The sequence below is a fragment of the Natrix helvetica genome, assembly GCF_964273705.1.
Source record: "Natrix helvetica genome assembly, chromosome: 4".
In the NCBI taxonomy this organism is placed as follows: Eukaryota; Metazoa; Chordata; class Lepidosauria; order Squamata; family Natricidae; genus Natrix; species Natrix helvetica.
Genome location: NC_138550.1, coordinates 71,997,814 through 72,015,702, shown reverse-complemented (window position 1 = coordinate 72,015,702; position 17,889 = coordinate 71,997,814). Strand labels below are relative to the sequence as shown.

General features: G+C 43.5%; 1 protein-coding gene across 2 annotated transcripts in view; it reads right to left on the bottom strand.

Moving 5' to 3' along the window:
* Positions 1-17,378, bottom strand: part of NRG2 (neuregulin 2) — a 221,745-nt gene extending 204,367 nt beyond the window's left edge. The window contains exons 1-2 of one of the 2 annotated variants that reach the window (XM_081951372.1): positions 16,222-17,378; positions 15,080-15,811 (exon numbers count right to left, since the gene is read on the bottom strand). In XM_081951372.1, the coding sequence (XP_081807498.1) occupies positions 15,080-15,527 (448 nt within the window). In that variant the 5' untranslated portion in view covers positions 15,528-15,811; positions 16,222-17,378. Of the gene's footprint in view, positions 1-15,079 lie in introns of both variants that reach the window. The other variant, XM_081951371.1, reaches the window with a different exon arrangement.
* Between the last annotated feature and the right edge of the window lie 511 nt (positions 17,379-17,889).

Sequence of the window (17,889 nt, the reverse complement as noted above, 5' to 3'; positions counted from 1 at the left end):
AGCAAGATACCATTTTCCCTAATGGTTGGGAAAGCAATAATAGAGACACTTTGCATAGGCGCAAGACTCTCCTGACTATCTCTTTGAGGCTGAGAATGCGGTTGTGGGAAAGAAATACCCTCTCCACCATGGTGTCTATAACGACTCCGAGATGAAGAATGGAAGTCCCTGGGACAAGGTGGCTCTTCTTGAGATTCACCCCGAACCCATGATCCAGAAGAAGGCCAAATTTGATCGTTTTGATTACCCAATTATCTGTCGTGGTCTCCTCCCAGCAGTGGGCAAAAAATGCTAGGTGACCCCCAATTGGAAGAGAGTTCAGATAGTCACTTTCGCCGAGAGAAATGGCAGTTACCTCCTCCCCGGTAAGACTTCTTTGGGGGGAAACGCTGGGCGTTTCGGTTAGATCTGTCCTGATTAGATCCCTGTCTTGGGGTGAAGGACTGGCATTCTGGACGGGAGAAAGAGAATCCCCCATCCGTTGGCCGAAAGGGTGACTTTCTATAAAAAGGAGCGGGACGACTGTCCTGCTTTTTGTATATAGAGGAAAGGACCTTGTGTTTATCCTAAGATTCGGTGAGATATGGATCCAAAGGAGCGCCAAAGATCTGAGTGCCACTGAAAGGGGAGGCTGTGAGGCACCACTTGGTATGGACATCCACCTGCCATGGTTTGAACCATAGCAGGCGCCTGGCTGTGACCGAAGAGGCCATGGCTTTAGAAGCAAACCTGGCAGCGTTTAGGGAAGCATCCGCTGAATATTCAATGGCTGCCCTAATCTTATTCAGATCCCTGTGTGACCTGGTGTCAGTGGTTGCAATACGTTCCTGGAACTGCTCAATCCAGACTAGAGCGGCCCTGGAGAAAAATGAAGTGGCTGTGGAGGCCCTAACTGCCCAGGCACCTGCCCAGGCAACCTTTGACTAAAGTTTGATCTGGCCTTTTCTCCTCAGGCTTGAGGACTTCCTCAGGGGCTCCAGAGACCACTGTGGATGAAGACAAGGCTACAACCAGCGCATCCACTGAAGGAGTCTCGAGAAATTTGGTAAGTTCTGGAGCCGCATTGTAGAGGTGTTTGTCTAGGTTGGTCGGCTGTAGACTTGTGCCAGGGGAGTCCCACTGCCGTTGGACAACATTCATGAAGATTTTAGGAAGTTATTCCTTCTCCACTGTAGGTTCGATGAAAGGAGTGCTAGGACGATTGGTCAAAGCCGGCTCAGCCACCTGAGTCTGAGTAGAAGAAGCTGAAGAAGAAGAAGGTAAGTTAGCTGCTTTTATTGCTTTGAGCAGAAGGGATTTAAAGCGATCAGTTTTGAATAATCTGGCAAAGGCAGGGGCATCTGGGATGACCCCTTCGTCATCTGATAAGTCTGAGTCCCTGAGGGTGTCCTGATCCCCCAAAATAGAAGCCTGAGTGGCAGAAGCAGAGGAAGGATTTTGCTGGGTGACCCCAGGTGATCTACGTCTATGCCTGTGAGATGGCCCAGGAAGAGGGCGCTGCTGAAGCCCGCAGCAATGCCTTGTTTTATGACTTCTGAAATTATGGCTGCCATTTCCGTAGGGGAGGAGAGAGAGGACTGAGATACCCCTGTGCCCTGAGCTGGAAGGAGGTTGGCCTGTTCAAATGTACTATCCCTATTGAGAGGGATATCGAAGAAATTTCCTCTGGTACCAGGTTCTATGGAAGAAGATGAAGAGGAGGAGGACAACTCCCTATCTGAATCCTCTAATGATGGAGAAGGGGCCATGGGTGGTAGTTTTGGGGGGCCCAGGGAGGCACCTTGATCCCCTGTGGGAGGGAGAGGAGAGGCCTGGATGTTCTGGCTTGCTTGTTTCTGGGCCCACTGAAATTCCTTCTCTAGGGCCTTTTGCCTTCGCTCCTCAGCTTTAGTAGAGGATTTGGAATTTTGGGGGGCTTTTCCAGTAACAGGGGCCTCCTTAGCTGTCCTCTTACAGCTGCTCCTTACTCCTGATGGTCCTGACCCCTCTGGTTCCTTGTCGGGAACAGTCCCCACCATGGAGATATCAGCCATGCCTGCCAAGGGCTAGCCCCCGAGTATAGAAAAGGAACGATCTCACCGCTGCTGCTCGGAGGAACGCTGGTGCAGCCTGGAGCGTTTTTAGCTCCTCCAATGACTCTGCAGTGCCAAGTGCCCAAGATGGTGGCCGTTGCTGTTTCACACGCTTTCTCCAAGTCACAAAATGGCGGCTGTGCTCTTTGCACGCTTTTCCTCCTCCAGCAGAGCCCTAAAATGGCGGCTGTTCCCTCTGATGCCAGCTGGAGCGCTAAGCGGCAGTCTTCAAGGCTTCTGAGGTGGCAACTCCTTCAAACGGCCAGGAACTGTAGAGTGCTTCACTGGAAAAGCCTCAGAGCCATAGCTCGTGAGCTAACAGGTCAACACAGTGCTTAGCAAAGCTGGCAAATTGAACTCGTGGGCGTGAGGCAGACAAGCAAGCTAAGTTGAAGCCTGAAGGCAGTTTTGAATTTCCTGCTCAAACCGAGCAGGAGAAAAAAAGGGAAAATATATTCCAATCAAATTTTTAATTTTGAAAAATGCCAATAAGGGGGAAAAAGGAAGTTTAGAACAAATTTAAAGAGGAGAGAGTAATTCTCACAGCTAGTCTAGGTTGAAATGAGTCTAAACTGGGAGGAGTCACCAGGGCTCGATGACATCACAAGTGTAGACTCAGTCCAATTGGTTACTGGCCAGAGCAACCCAGTCTGTCTGCTTTCTCCATGATCATAGAATTCTTGTTTTTCATTGACCCCCATCAAGACTCAAAAAAATTGCACCTGGCTTTATCATACACTAAGCAATGACTATGTTATATAGAAAACCACAATTCTTATTGCTGAGACAATAAAACAATAAAAATGCCAGGATATTAGTATCTCAGTTCTTGCTTATATATTATCAATATAGATACCCAGACTCATATAGGTAAACCGATGGCAATTGTTGTAGGAAAATGAATTAGTCAACAAGTTGACAATTATTATTGACCTACCAAACTCCACCAATATAATAAATCAGTTCTGAGGAAATAAATGGTTCCAGTTCCAGTTCGAGAGGAGCCATGATTAAAGTGACTTCTTATTTTTGCAGAGCAGTGAGTTTAACATGCTTCAATCCTATTTTTCTTTCTATTATTAGCTCCTGCCAGGAATATTACTAGCATTATTACACCCCAAAAAACTTAATGCTAAGGGCATTAGATCAGTCATTAGCATCCTCAAAGTTTTCATTTAAGAAGACTCTGGATGAAAGGAATATTTAGCTTTCACTTGGGGCTAAGACCTGGGTATAGAACTTCCTCCGGATGAATGACTGGTCATCACTGTTCTAGAGCAGGAGTAAAATGACTAGAAAAATCATGTTCATGCAAATACTTGGGTTTGGAAACATATAAACCAAAAATGACTCAGAGAAGTACCATATATTTATATCCAGAGTCAGAGGGCTCCTGCCACTGTCAACGATATTACTGTCCACCTCAATCCATCTAAATACATGGATGACAAATACTTCTGGCTAGTACTACTGTCCTGGCAAGTAAACAAGCCTCTTTTCCAGAAGAAATTAGGTGTTCAATAAGTAGGGAAGCAGGGAATACATGCAATGTGCTGGGGATGGGGATTTTATCTAGTAGATTGCCCTGTTTCAGTTATTTCCTTGCTGGCTATCAATTAGTAACACTATGTACAAAAGGAAAGCAAATCATAAAGATCTGTTATTGGGGCTTTAAATGTGCATGTGCTTTTTATAACACAAACAACTCTGTATAATAGATGTTGTGTACAGTACAACTTTCTCCAGTAGATTCTTCTGTGTTGGCTGCAATCACAAATCCGCAAAAAATGTTAGAAATGCATCTGAAAATTAACATATAAAAGACCATGGTGATTTTGTTTCCCAGAGAAAATAGAGTGAATAATTGCATATTATGCATTAGTGGGCAAAGCTAAAGCAAGCAGATGAATCTGTGTACTGTGGTAGAATATGTCTGCCCTATAAGTAGACAAACTAAGAAGTCAATGTTATATACATCCAAAACTACTTTTATTGGAATAACCATAGTGACAGAATCTTGCAGGCCTGGATGTGCTTGTCCCCTCTCTCAGTTTACCTTCATATGAATTAGGAATGAGACCTTTTCTCAAATTAGCTGGAAGGGACACAAGACTGATTCTTAACATAGAGGCGTGATGGTGAACCTATGGCACGCATGACCAAAGTGGCACACAAAGCCATGTTGCCTGGCACATGTGGCCTTGCTTGTTTGCCTTCTGGGTTTCTGGTGCACATGCACACATGATGATCAGCTGTCCTTCACGCACACAGCAATGTACACATGCGTGCTGGCCAGCTGATTGTCGTGCGCACGTGTGTTAGAACCCGGATGTTTGGCTTTCCCAGAGCGCAATCTTTGCACGTGCTCAACAATGCCAAAAATCGGCATGCGCACTGGCCAGTTGGTCATGGGGCACGCATGAGCGCTAGAACCCGGAAATTTGGCTTTTCTGGAGCGTGAACCCAATGAGCATGCGCGTGCACGCAACATTTCCCCATCACTAACTTAGAGAAAATTCCTGAGATTTGAATTGCCAATTAATATTTGATAAAAAATTAAATAGTTAAAGAGAAGAGCAAGAAATGTATGGTTGGGTGGATTTGATGAGATCCTACAAAGGATAACAGGGAGGAATTTGTTCTTCATAAACTGAAACACATAAAGTGATTTATTGACATACTGGAAGCTTGTATTGTTTGCAAGGATGGGAAGGAATGGAGAGTTGGTATTAATTGGATATAACTATTCTTTTTCACTATTGATTTTGGGGTTTTTATTTCTTTAGCTTATTACTTCTTACTCTTCCTTTGCTTTGCATAATACAATACTATTTATCAGTACAGAAAAAGAATGATGTTCATGAATCCATTTATGTATGGCTAATTTAGAAGATTATTTAATTTTCTTGCATTGGTTCATTCCTCAGTTTGTCTTATTCTGGCAAAATATCTTAATGCAAGTATGGGATACAATGATGTTTCTGTACATTGACTAGAAGGGTTTTTCTCCAGTATTACAAATTCTAAATATATTTTTAAGAATAAATTCTACATTCATATAGATTTACCAACACAACTGCATCACAAATGAAGTGGCCAAGAGTAATATACCCAAGTAGAAAGGAAGCAAGATGGCACTTGTTTAACCAACTTGTCTATGCTCTCTGCTTTTGGCTATTAATTGCTGTTTACATGATATCATAAAAGGCTACATTAACTATCCAAACAATTGCTAGTCTGTTGGGTGGAAGAAACACACAAAAAAGAGAAAGCAGAAAAGACAGAAAGGAGGAAAAGATTACATGCTGTGTAAGATAGGATAGGCAAAAAAAAAAGAAGAAAAACACCTAGTCCTGGACTCAAGGGTGAAATTTGACCGGTTCAGAACGGTTCGAGTGAACGGGTAGGGACAATTTGAATCAGTTCGCCGAACCGGTAAAAACCATCAATTCCGGCCACTTGCAGGCTGCCCCTTCTGTCCATTTGCCCCACCCACCCACCCCTATATATGCTGCCTTTGCCACACGACCCACCTATTCTCCTTGCCAGTCACATCTGCTCAGCTCACCAAAGGTAAGCAATGCATGCTGCCTGCCTGGGTGGGGCCCGGGGCCCAGGGACATGCCATTCCCTGAAGCCCTGGAGCCCCAGCCCACCTCAGCTGGGTCAGGGAATGTACCTTTCTCCAGCTTCAGCCTTGTCCTGGAGCTGCCACCCATTCTCCGCCCACCTCGCTCACCTACCTTCGTGCCTGGGGGGGGGGGACACAGTGAGGCTTGGCCACCTTTCGTGCTGAGAAGCCTCTAGCCACTGGCCGTCATTTTTGGCTGCCTTCTGAGCAGCTCTGCTATGACGCCGTCCCTCCAGTTGCTGCAGTTCTCCTGGCTGGGTCTGGCCACGAGTGGCACCAGCGAGCAATGGGGTGCATGTGCACAGCCGGAACAGGGCAGCAGCTGTGCACATGCCAGACCCGGCCAGGAGAAAGGCAGCAGCAGGAGAGATGGCATCACAGCAGAGGGAGGGGGAGGGGGAATCATAAAGGGACAGATTGTGGCCGGTGGTTGCCTTCTGAGCACCTTTGCTGTGTAGGGAAGGAGAAAGGTTCGGCTTCTCTCTGCCACAGAATTCAATGTGGCTGCTTCTCTTCTCCCCCTCGGGCTCATACACACAGAGCAAACATGAGGAGATGAGAAGCAGATCAGGTTGAATGCTAGAAGACTTGGCCGGCCAATCTTTTCTGTTGGTTTTGTGGGTGTGGCTTGGTGGGTTGCCATGAGTGATGTAAAATTGGCCACACCCACTCAGTCACATGACCCGAAAACCACCAAGCCACCCCCACAGAACCGGTAGGAAAAAATTTGAATTTCACCACTGACAGGACTACATTCACTAAATCAGTAAATCAGCCAAAAATTGACAAATTCCTTCTGCCCAGAGGTATTGTAGGTAAAACCATTCCTAATTCTATCTGAACCTCAACAGATTTGGGTGTGCTTGAGTGGGATTTCAAACAAATAGAAAAAGACAAGCTAGTTGAGCATTGTAATCCACTCCCATTTCCATAAACAACAAGACAACTGAGCCAGGACTGGAAATAGATGTTTTCAAAGGGTGGCTCAACCAAATTTATGGTTAAGCCTTCTTTGCAGCACAATTATGCCCATTTTTGAGCAGTTAGCCTTATTAGTAAAAATCTAGACTCACTGAAGAGTAGATTTGAAGCTTTGTTCATAAGCATACTGAAAAAAACTGCCTTCACTGAAGCTCATGAGAAAGATTTGGATAAACAACATTCAAAATCAAACCACATTATAGGCAGCAAATAAATTTGAAGAGTCCTAAACAATCTCAGATTAATAAACTATTGAAGGTGATAACAGTGTCCAGGCCAAATCTCCATCACAATAGAGACAAATACTGCTACTTCTGCCTGTCATAAGCACATTCATTCCTTGCAGCAAAATCCAATTGTGTTACATATATTAATGAACAGCCTAAATTTCAGTTGCTGGGTCACAAGAAGAACCATCTTAATTTCTCTATGACAGTTTCAATAATGTGAGCCCCAGATAATGAATCTCTGTGCAGCTGAGAGTCTGCAACCTTACTCTGGAAAGTCAGTGGATTTTACTGCCCTCCAAACAAATTACCACATTTCATATGCTTTTTGAAATGATGTTGTATCTTGCTGATTTTCAAATTTCCCATATCTGAATCTTCCAACTTAACATCATGAGTAAGCTATTGCCTGCTGTTGATGATCCTTCTCCATGTATATCTTGGGCAAAGCATGATTCTGAGGATCAAGCTGATGAGAGATAAACGTTCAAGGATGCTGTAGCAGAAGCCAGCCTAGTTAGCAGTTGTGGCATTTTGCCTAAGAACAAACAAGATGGTATTCTACAAAGACTCAACAGGCCAATGCAGACCTTAATGCAAACTATGCTACTGCTGAACCTATTATTTACCTTAGCAACTAATGCAATTGATCTTTCAACTGATGCCATTACTTCTCAACTACTTCCAGTAGCTGAGGAGTCTTCAGGCGTAGATAAATGTCCTTAAATCGTTGAAGCACCCTTTCAAAAGAAGTTGACTCCCACCCTTATCAATGCTCCTGTTTTGCCTCTCCCTTCCAGTTCAATAATTCTAGTGATGTAACAATAATTCATCTATATATCCATTCCATTTATAAGGTGTCCCATCAAATATACGACTCTGCACACTAAAAAAAAAACAAGATTAAAACAATATGTTTTATTTTCTGAAAGGATACTTCTAAAACTTAAAGTTTCAAGCCTTTCAGAATGTGATTCTGTTTTCTTTCAGGCTCTTGCCCTCTCCAAGATCAATTGATTGCTGATTGAACAGCAGCTACAGTAACTGGTTGCATCTTTAGTGAGGGAGGCAGGGAGAAATAGCCCTCACTAGTTATCAGGGCTATACATTCCCCTCCTTGCTCTTTTGCTAACTTTCAGATTCCTGCCCTATTCAGTCTGCCTATTCTTTTCTGCTAACTGACAACCATTGCATCCATTTCTCTCCCATCTGGATGGAACAGATCAGGGGGGTTAACCAAATACTTAGATTCTTCCTTTTCAAACCTTTACCTAAATTTGACAGATCACAACCATCATTAATTAACCATCAATATTGAACTAATAACTATTACTAAAATTCAGAATGTTTCCCTATTGGAAATTACCAATTGTCTATACTATAATAGGTAAAATTAAAAGCAAGGCCTTATAGCCACTAAAGTGTTTTATTTTACTAGATTATTGGGACTTCAAAAAGAAATGGTGATGTTGAACAACTTGATCATTACCCATTTATACATCTCTTGTCCATATCCTATAAGAACAGATTTGCTATGGGCAAACTAGAAATATTACCCATATTAATATCAGGTTCAAAGACTGGTTTGAACAGGATAAGTGAATTGTTGGTACATTTTGCTTTATATGCCTATGGAGATTCTCTTGAAAAAGCAGCTTTGGGACTTTTGCTTTATATATAAAAAGGACCCTTCTTAAGCACCCCTTGTCAAATTAATGGGAATCAAGAAACAATATAGGTCTTTTTGCCATCTAAAGAAAAGGATATTTTAGGCATTCTGGTAGCAACTAATTCTGGCAGATTAGGATAAAACCCATTTTATCAATTGATATTCATTGTTCACATAGACAGGCTTCTTACAATGTCTGTCTTCCATAAATAAGACATGATCTTTATGTTGGTTTTACTTTTATTTGGTGTTTATATATTTTATATGTATTATGATAGTTTGTTTAATAAAACACGTAGTTCTAACACCAATCATGAGTGTCATGAAAACTTAATATACTGTTTTTATTTATTTACCAAATTTATATACTGCCCATTTTACTACTCATCACTGTGGGGATTTACAAATAGAAAACAAAAAAATCTATTCAAAAATAGATAAGTTGAAAAACACAGCTAAGAATTAAAAAGATGGAGGGAGTGCTCTTAAGCCACTAACCAATCCTAGGTTTTCATGCCATTATTGGATTCATGCTAACTGACAGTCTTAACACTCTTCTGGAAGGCCAGAATAGTGAGAACCAATGTCTCTTGATATTCTATACCCCTGGTGGCGAGCCTATGGCACGCATGGCAGAGGTGGCACACAAAGCCCTCTCTGTGGGCACACGCACCGTCACCCCAGCACAATATGCGATAGGGCGGGTGTCAGCAAGCCGCAGGGTCTTTTGTCCCTCTGCTGCGGCTCCCTGTCTGATGATCCCACCACTGGCCGCCCCCACCCCTCATCCTCCCCTCCCAGTCACCCCAAAGGAGTATTTGAAGGTTGAATGCCAAGAGGCACAAATTTCCTTCGCCTTCTGCATTCCCGCCCAACCCCACGTTGAAGCGAACCAAATGGGCCAGGGTCTCCCTCCCCACTAAGCGGCCCCGTTGAGCCCGCTTGCAAACTCCACTGAGCGTGGCTCCAAATGTTCAGCTCACGCATCCCTCCCGGCCAGTGCTATTGCCGCGACAGGGAAGGTCTGCGCCCTACTTGCTCCACTCTTGCTGGTCAGAGGTGGGGCTCCGCACTGCCGCCTCCCAGCTGGTGCACCACATATGTTTGCTTGCTGGTTGCCTCCAAGGAGGGAGCTGCGCTCAAGCCACCTGCGCTCAAGCCACTGGGGGAGAGAGGGAGAGAAAAGGGGGAGTGTCTCCCTGACAGGATCCAGGTTGGAGTTGCCTTATTTTACAAGGATTCCCAACGCTTGGTTTTGCCTGCCAGCCTCCACTCCCACTCCACAGCCCAAGTGATTGGATTCACATGATAGGTGAAGCTGGGCATGAGAACATGGATAGATGGATGGATAGATGGATGGATGGATGGATGGATGGATGGAGAGAGGAAGAGATGGAGAGAGAGAAGGTGGGTGGGTAGGTGGGTGGATGGATGGATGGATGGATAGATAGATAGATAGATAGATAGATAGATAGATAGATAGATAGAGACAGAGTGAGAAAGAGAGAAAGACAGAGAAAGAGAGAAATATAGATAGAGAGACATAGAGAGAGAAAGAGGGAGAGAGGGAAAGAGAGAGAGAAAGAGAGCGGGGGAAAGAGAGAGACAGAGAGAGAGGGAGGGAAGAGAGAAATGATATTACAAAAGATTTGCTTTTTTTATTGTTGCTAAACGTAATATTTCAAAAGCAGAAAAAAAAATGAACAGGCATAAAAGTTTCCTAGTTGAAAGCTGATTAATACACTACAACAGTGTTAATTTCTCACCCCTTATGAAACAGTCCAAAAGATTTTTTAGCTACTAACTACTAAATCCATTTACAAATTGTTAGCCTGTCATCTACATACTACATTAATAACAAAATAGTTAACAGGAAAAACAACAATAATAAATATATAAAAGTATAAAAGTAATAAGAATTATTAACAGTAATAAAAGACAAGATTGAAATTTGAAAATCCTCTGTTAACAAACTTCTATTGTAATCAACTCATAGAAAATTTACCAAAGCTTCAATCCCAAATCATCCCAAATATTTAGTCCCAGATCAAATATCCACAATTGTTTCTTAATACCATCTCATATCAACTATTGATTGATGGAATACAATAAGTCCAATCTCCAAAGCCAATCTATCTTCTCTCTAAAAAATGAAATATAAATATAAGTCCATTTCCCACTCTCCTTCAAACCCCTTAAAAATACATATTTGCCACTTCTTCACCCAAAGAGTTTTCTGTCATTATAGAAAAGCAGGGTTGAGTTTCAGGAAGGTATATGAAGTCAACTTTGTTTTTTGAGTCTATATTTATTCCTGGCTAATAGACTGCTGGGACAACACATTCCTTCTGAATGTTTTCCACAGTCTGTATTTGTTTCTGAGTCTATATTTCATCCTAAAGAGTCCGCTGCTTTGAAAACAAGTTCTTTTTATGGGTTTAAAGTATTCAGGGTCAGCTTCTTCAGAGTGTCTTTCATGATCTTTTTTGAGTTCATCAAACCTTTTAGAAAAAAATTCAGCTAAAGATTACATGTTGCTAAACAGTCTCTGTTTCCCCCAACTCCCAAATGTCAGCCTCTTCCTCCTCTCTGTATTCTAATATGCTGTTGCTTGATGCAGCAGATCAGTAAAGCAGGGAATAAGCAAAAAAAAAAAAAAAAAACCCAAAGAAGATATTTTCTGATTATTTTGATTTAAAAACTTTTTGCAGGTTAATAAAATAGATCTCATTCAGTGAATATTTAATAATATGTCATTCAAATATGAACACTTCTGCCATCCAGAGGCATATGCCGTGTTTCCATACAGAAAAGCAGATGTTGACGAGAGAAATCAAATAAATCAAGAAAGAAAGAAAGAAAGAAAGAAAGAAAGAAAGAAAGAAAGAAAGAAAGAAAGAAAACAAAAAACAGATTGAAATAAGTCAGCATTCAGCCAGTCAATTAAAGATAAAGAACAAAAGCAAAAGTTCAAAAAGAGAAGTTAAAAGTCCCAGGCATACTTACGAAAACATTCTATTGGTAGAAAGAGATGCAAAAAATACTACTGACTTTCCAGCTGCTCCCACAAGGAGCTGCAGTGTTCAAGATTCCCCATCCTGGGTTGGTCCACAACCATCCAAAAGTCATTCTGAGTCATTTGTAAGTGCCACATTCAAATCCAGGGGGCAAGACTGCCAAAGTATTAGTTCTGGCAGCAAACATAGCAGATTGTAAGTAAGAGAAAGAAAGTTTCTTACTCTTTAGCAACTATGTAGGGGAAGAGCCAGTTTCCAAATACTTTTCAAGGGTAGCCCCATGTAGAGCACATTGAAGTAAACCATAAGGCAAATGACCTGGGCATGAGTAACTGAAAAGTTTTCCCAATCCAGAAAAGGAGGCAACTGATGCACAACATGGAATTGAGCCCTCCTAGCCATGACTGCTACCTGCTCCTTGTATAGGAATCACAAGTTCAGGAAGACCTCCAGATTGGGTCTATCTGGGGCAGTGCAACCCCATCCAAGATCAAAGATGGAAGAAACCCAGATACAGAAGACTGCCCCACTTGCCACCATTCTGAATTACTAGGCTTTAGTTGAAGCCTGTTGCTCCCCATCCAGAACCCCACAGCCTGCAAGCATTGCAAAAGAATATCTACTGCATTGCTTAGTTCACCTGTGACAGAGATGTACAACTGGGTATCATCCACATAATGAAGATACTACATCCCATGATGACAGATGATGTCACCCAGTGGCTTCATGTAGATGTTAAACAGGAATAGAGAGAGTACTGAACCCTGCAGTACCTCACAAAGCTGGGGCAGCTCCCGATCAACTCTGATTGGGATCCATTTCAGAGCTTACTAGCTTTGAGAGAGTTAAATTCATTGTTATACACGAATATTGATGTACTGTTTTGATACAATTGTATCAAAAAGAAAGTAATATCCTAAACAACATGCGCGCACAAGGGTCTTTTAATCGACTTAAGGGTCAAGAGTGAATTAAAGAGCTGAATATCCCAAGATTACCTCACCAGTTAACTGAGAGCTGGTTCAAACAGGGGCAACTACAAAGGTAAATGCTGGAATTAATAAGATGACTTGAAAGAAAGAATAGCAAGTCCTGTGAAATAAGTAGCTGTCAGAATTCCAAACAGTGAAAAAGAGTCATTCTATGATAGGTGACATTTCAGTGAGGAGCCTCTGCAGAAAGACCTCTTGGCACAGTCATGAGAAAGAAAGGGCTTTTTTGTATAACTGCGCAAATGCCCCAGCTCTTTCAAATGAAAAGAATACAATGATAGCTTGATAAGAGAAAGAACTGCATTATAAAAGGGATAAATTTGTCAAAGGTGGAAAGGGGTGCATTAGGTGATATAAGTGGTGACAATAGCAGAAAAATTGCTTCCTTTTCTCCCTTTTGCCCTGCAGAACCATATGATTGGCAGCAGTGTTTTCTTTCCCACTCCCCTTCCCTCCCCTCTCCTCCCCCCATTCCTTTGGCCATAGTCATCCAAGATCTATAGGCAGTCAGACCATTAAAGTTTTTCTAAGTTTTGCTTTGCACATGTTTGTGAAAACTAAATTGAAGAATAATTAGTTGAAAGCATCATTTTGCATTCTCTCTCTACTGGTAACTTAGAGAATTCATATACAAAGCACTATGGCTTCCTCACATTAGAAGGAATGTACAAACAAACAGGGAGTTCAATGTGTAGGCTGCAGCCTATGTTAGTAACAAAAGTTTATTTCCAACTAAACATGCTTAATTTTATAGTCTTAAAGTCCATAAATTGTTTTCGAAATCTTTAGCATTACTGCCAAATGAGAACATATCAGAGAGATTAAATACATCCATTTTAATGAGCATCTGTATCATCTGTTTTGAAAATCTTGTTTTAAGCAATATAGAGAGACTGTTTATCCATCCTAGAACATTGTGTTTTCTGAATTCATTCACTGAAAATAAAAGATAATCTGTATTTTTTTAAAAACCCACTTGGAACTCTTTCTTGAATACAGGAAAAGACAACATTCATTAAAAATAAATCAAGGCAAGTTAATTGATTGAAAACAGGAGATTATGAAATGGTATAGAGATCATTCATTTGAATGTTTTCTTCCAAAAACCCACTCACGATATATGGATTTTCTGCTTCTATAATATATATTTCTATTAGTCGTAGTATAGAGTTCATGAACTAAAAAGGAAGGTCTAGAAAGTCTGTGGCACCAAAAGGTGTCTCTTTTAATCATCTTAACTGGAAGAAGAAATAGGGAGAGAATATGCTTGAAAATAATCACATACTAGAGGCCATGTGTGTGAAAAATACAACATAAAGTACCGACACATGACACTAGGTATGCAAAGCAAACCTGAAAAACCAGATAATCCAATTTTAAGAGGTCTTCTACAATCAATTATCTTACTGGGACAAGTAAATTGAAATAAATGATAAAACATTAGATTTCTCAGTGTTTCCATTGCTGTCCTAAAGCAGCTGGTATGTCTCCAAATGTGACCAAAGCAATGGCACTGATAAGCAACAACCTTTTCCCATTATGCTATTTTCCAGATTGAAATCAGCTGTCCAAGTCAAAGCTGCCCTCAATGCCTCTGACCTTTTTCAGAACAAATAGATGCATGTGATACATGTGATTCAACTGAACAAAAGACACTCAAAAAAGCAATTAAAACCCACTCTCTCCTAGGTGGTGCTCCAGTGAAATCTAGAAAGTCTGGACACACTAAGCCATTATGTTTTCTGAGTCTGGGTGCACTGTAACTTTTTTGTCTTGGCCCTTAGCTCCATGAAAAGTAATTGGCCTGCAGCAACAGTGAAACGTTAGCCTTTTATTTCTCATGCACTCAGCCCCGGAGGACACGCTGCCCTGGAACTATGATCTTGCTGTTCAATAGCCTCATCCAACGTCAGTCATAACAACATCAGGTAAATGCCAGTGAAATCTAGAAAAAATATTCAGAAGTCTAGGATTTCTAGAACTTTCAGAACACTTGAATGTTTGAACATTTAGAAAGCAGCATCTTGTTTAATGACAGGTATTATATTTTTTTGAAAATGTCATCAATCTCCAATTGTGAATCTGTTAACCATGAAGCTTAGTCCATTACTTCCCTCAAACAGCAATTATGAGGGACAGAAAAGACACAATGAGGCAGAGAAATTTAAAGCTGACAGTGCTGTCATAGAGTTCAACAGGCAGAGAGCCGTAATTCCAATAGAAAATTCTCCCATAAGAGGAACCGAGGTCTTCTTTCCATACTCCCCCCCCCCAAAAAAAAAAGACAAACAGAAAAGGAACCGGAATGAAGGGCGCCAAACCCTTTCACAATGCAGCAATACGTATGGAGAAACGCGAGCGAACCTCCGGCATTAAAGACGCAAGGGGGCTCGGCTCTAGGACCACAAGGCGGCCGGGAGAACGGGGAGGGGAAATGGCACGCCTTTGCTAACTGATGCTGGCAGCCCACCGGCGAGGCAACTTACTCACCGCAGTCGACGCACAGGATCCGGCCCACGTCCTTCTTCAGATTCTTGCCGCTGGTCTCCAGCGGGGCGAAGGAGGTCTTGTAGACCAGAGGCTGCTCGGTGGGCTCCAGGAAGAAGATGTAGCGGTTGTTACGCTTGACTTTGAAGCAGGGCGCCGGCATGGAGCCTACGCGGATTAGCTGCTCTCTCTGGAGCCCACCGCTGTTGAGGGGCCACAAGTCCAGGACCTTCACCAGAATGCCGGACGTCGGCGTCTCGTCCCTGCTCCAGTTGCCGGTTGCTGGCGTCGGAGAATCCGCTGCCGATGGCAGCGCCTGCACCTTGCCCTCCAGCACCACGGCCGCCGAGTACGCCTGATCCTGCACCGAGCGCAGACTAGGCGAGTAACAGGCGAGCGACACGCCAATCAGCAACAGAGAAAAGCCGGGCGCCGTCAGAGCGCTCCTCATGCCGAGACAGCCGCAGCCCAAGAGCCTCTCGCCCCTGGCCCTCGTCCTCCTCGCGCTGCCCAAGCCGCCGGCCCAGGATGTGGGATGCCGCAGGCTGGCTGTCCCGCTCCTCCACCTCCTGCTGTTGCCGCCGCCGCCGGCGGAGCTCTTCTAGAGGCTTCTGCTCCCGCCGCTGCTGCACCGAGCCTCCCGGTCCTCGCCTTCCGTCAGGAACGGCACTGAACAGCAGCACCAGTCCTGCCGCATCCAGCCGGGCCATTTGCAGGACGCCGACGCGGCTCCAGCTGCAAAACCGGAAGCAGCGTAAGCTCGGGCCCAGCCGCGGAGCTACGCAGGGGCTGCGGAACCCTTCCCTCCTCCCTCCCGAGGAGGACTCCGGCTCCGAACACCTAAGAAAAGGGCGGGTGGAGGGGGGCGGTTTATCTCTGGCCCACTCAGGGGAGGAAGAAGAGGGCGGGAGTCTCCTTCATCCGCGCCCCGCGCCCTACCTCCTACATCAGGTCAAGGAAACCTGCGGCTGACCCTCACCTTGCCTTTAGCAGCACCGCCGCCAGCAGCGCGCATCCCATCTCGCCGAGCGAGCCTCCCTCCCTGCTGGAGAGGGCGCGGCCGAAGATGGTTTCGGCGGAGGCCTCGGGGATCCCCGGCGGCCCCCAACGAGTCTCCCGTACGATTCCGCCCCAGTTTCACCTACCTCTAGTCCATGCTGTGGAGGACACCCTCGATTTGCCGGCCTTCTCGCGGAGGACGAGAACCGCAAGCGCTGCAGCAAGGTGGGCGAGGCGGGCGAGCTCCAAGTCTCGGGGGGTCCCATTCAATTCGTAAGAAGGAACCGCGCGAGAATTCCACTGCCGGGCCTGCATCGGGAAGCAGCTGTGTGTTTGTCAAGGGTGCGGAAAGGGGACAAGACCGCGCGCGCCTTACCCAAACACACGCACACTATACCGGCGAGCCGAACTGCATTCCGGGGACGCCCCTCCCGGAAGACCCGGCTGCCCATCTGTTTGCAAACGCCGTAGTCCCCAGGAATTGGAGGGGAGCTTCCCTGGTCCCCAAGTTGAGGGCCTTGTCGTAGCAAATGCCGGAGCCTCTCGTCGAGCTGCGCTCTGAACTGGCTGGGCGATTTGTTTTCTTGGCCAAGTTCGCCGAGAGGGGAGGGCTTTGGGAAGGAGGGATTCCCCTCATTTGCATAAGTTGCTGCCCAGCGGAATTCCTTGCGGGAGTCCACCCCTCACCGATTGACCACCGCGGAGATAATCAAAAAGCTACTTTGAAGGGGAATCAGCCCAAGGAATCCGAATTACGGAGGACCTCTGTACATATTTGGCTAGCGAGTCTGGCACAGAAATTTAATAAATAAATATTATTGCCAGAGAGATCCTGGTTTCTTAAAAAAATCCTTAGTATTTGTGTCAGTCAGCTTTGCAATTAAATAATAGTAAACTGTGGAGGTCATTCAGAGGTTTTCATTGGTCTGCTATAGTTGGATTAATCTATATCTATGCTTGCTATATGAAAATTCATTAAGTAGTTGAGAGAAGAGGACAGAAAAGTAGGTTTTTTTCAGTATTATATACACTTGTTAATGATTACAAAGTTTCCCTTTGTATTCATCCTAAAAAATCTTAAATATCACAAGTCAGCCAATAAAAACATTTTCTATTCTTTTCATCTAAAAATACATTAATATGTCATTTGACTAAGCATTTTAGTGCAAAATTTCTTCAACTGTTTGCACTTTACAAATTTGTTTAAGGTAGTGCATAGTTTAGAAATCTCGTTCTTTGACCAAGAAAGAAAAAAGTTGCTTACATTCATGGACATATTCAGAAGTTCAGGTTCGTTCCATAGCAAATAAGCCTCTGAAGGTAAAATCTTGCATGTATATAGTGTTGTCCACCACAGACATGCCAATATAAAGAAATGGAGAAACTTTTGGTATTCTTTCAGAAAATTTATTTCTGGAAAACTGATTGACCACTCCCAGAATGGCTATTTCAGCAGCAGGGTGTTCTGGAAGAAAATATAAGTTTTCTAGGATTTTTCCAGATGATTCAATTCCTATAACAGTATATTTACACATTCCTATGCTTGGGTTAAACCTTTCTTAGTAACCCAACAAAATTAAAATTAAAATCAATTTGAGAAGAAAACAAAAGCAATACTTTTTACTACATTGAAGGAGTTAGTGATCCTGTGAAAAAGCAATATGCAGAACAGTGAAAGAGGCTTGATTGTAGAGAATTAACCCAACATCTGCTGGATGACCACCTTACAAAACGGAACTGGCTTTTCTGAAACTATGCACTTTATCCTTCAGAGGATGGAGGCAGGTGTTATGTCCACTCAGGCAGGAGCAGAA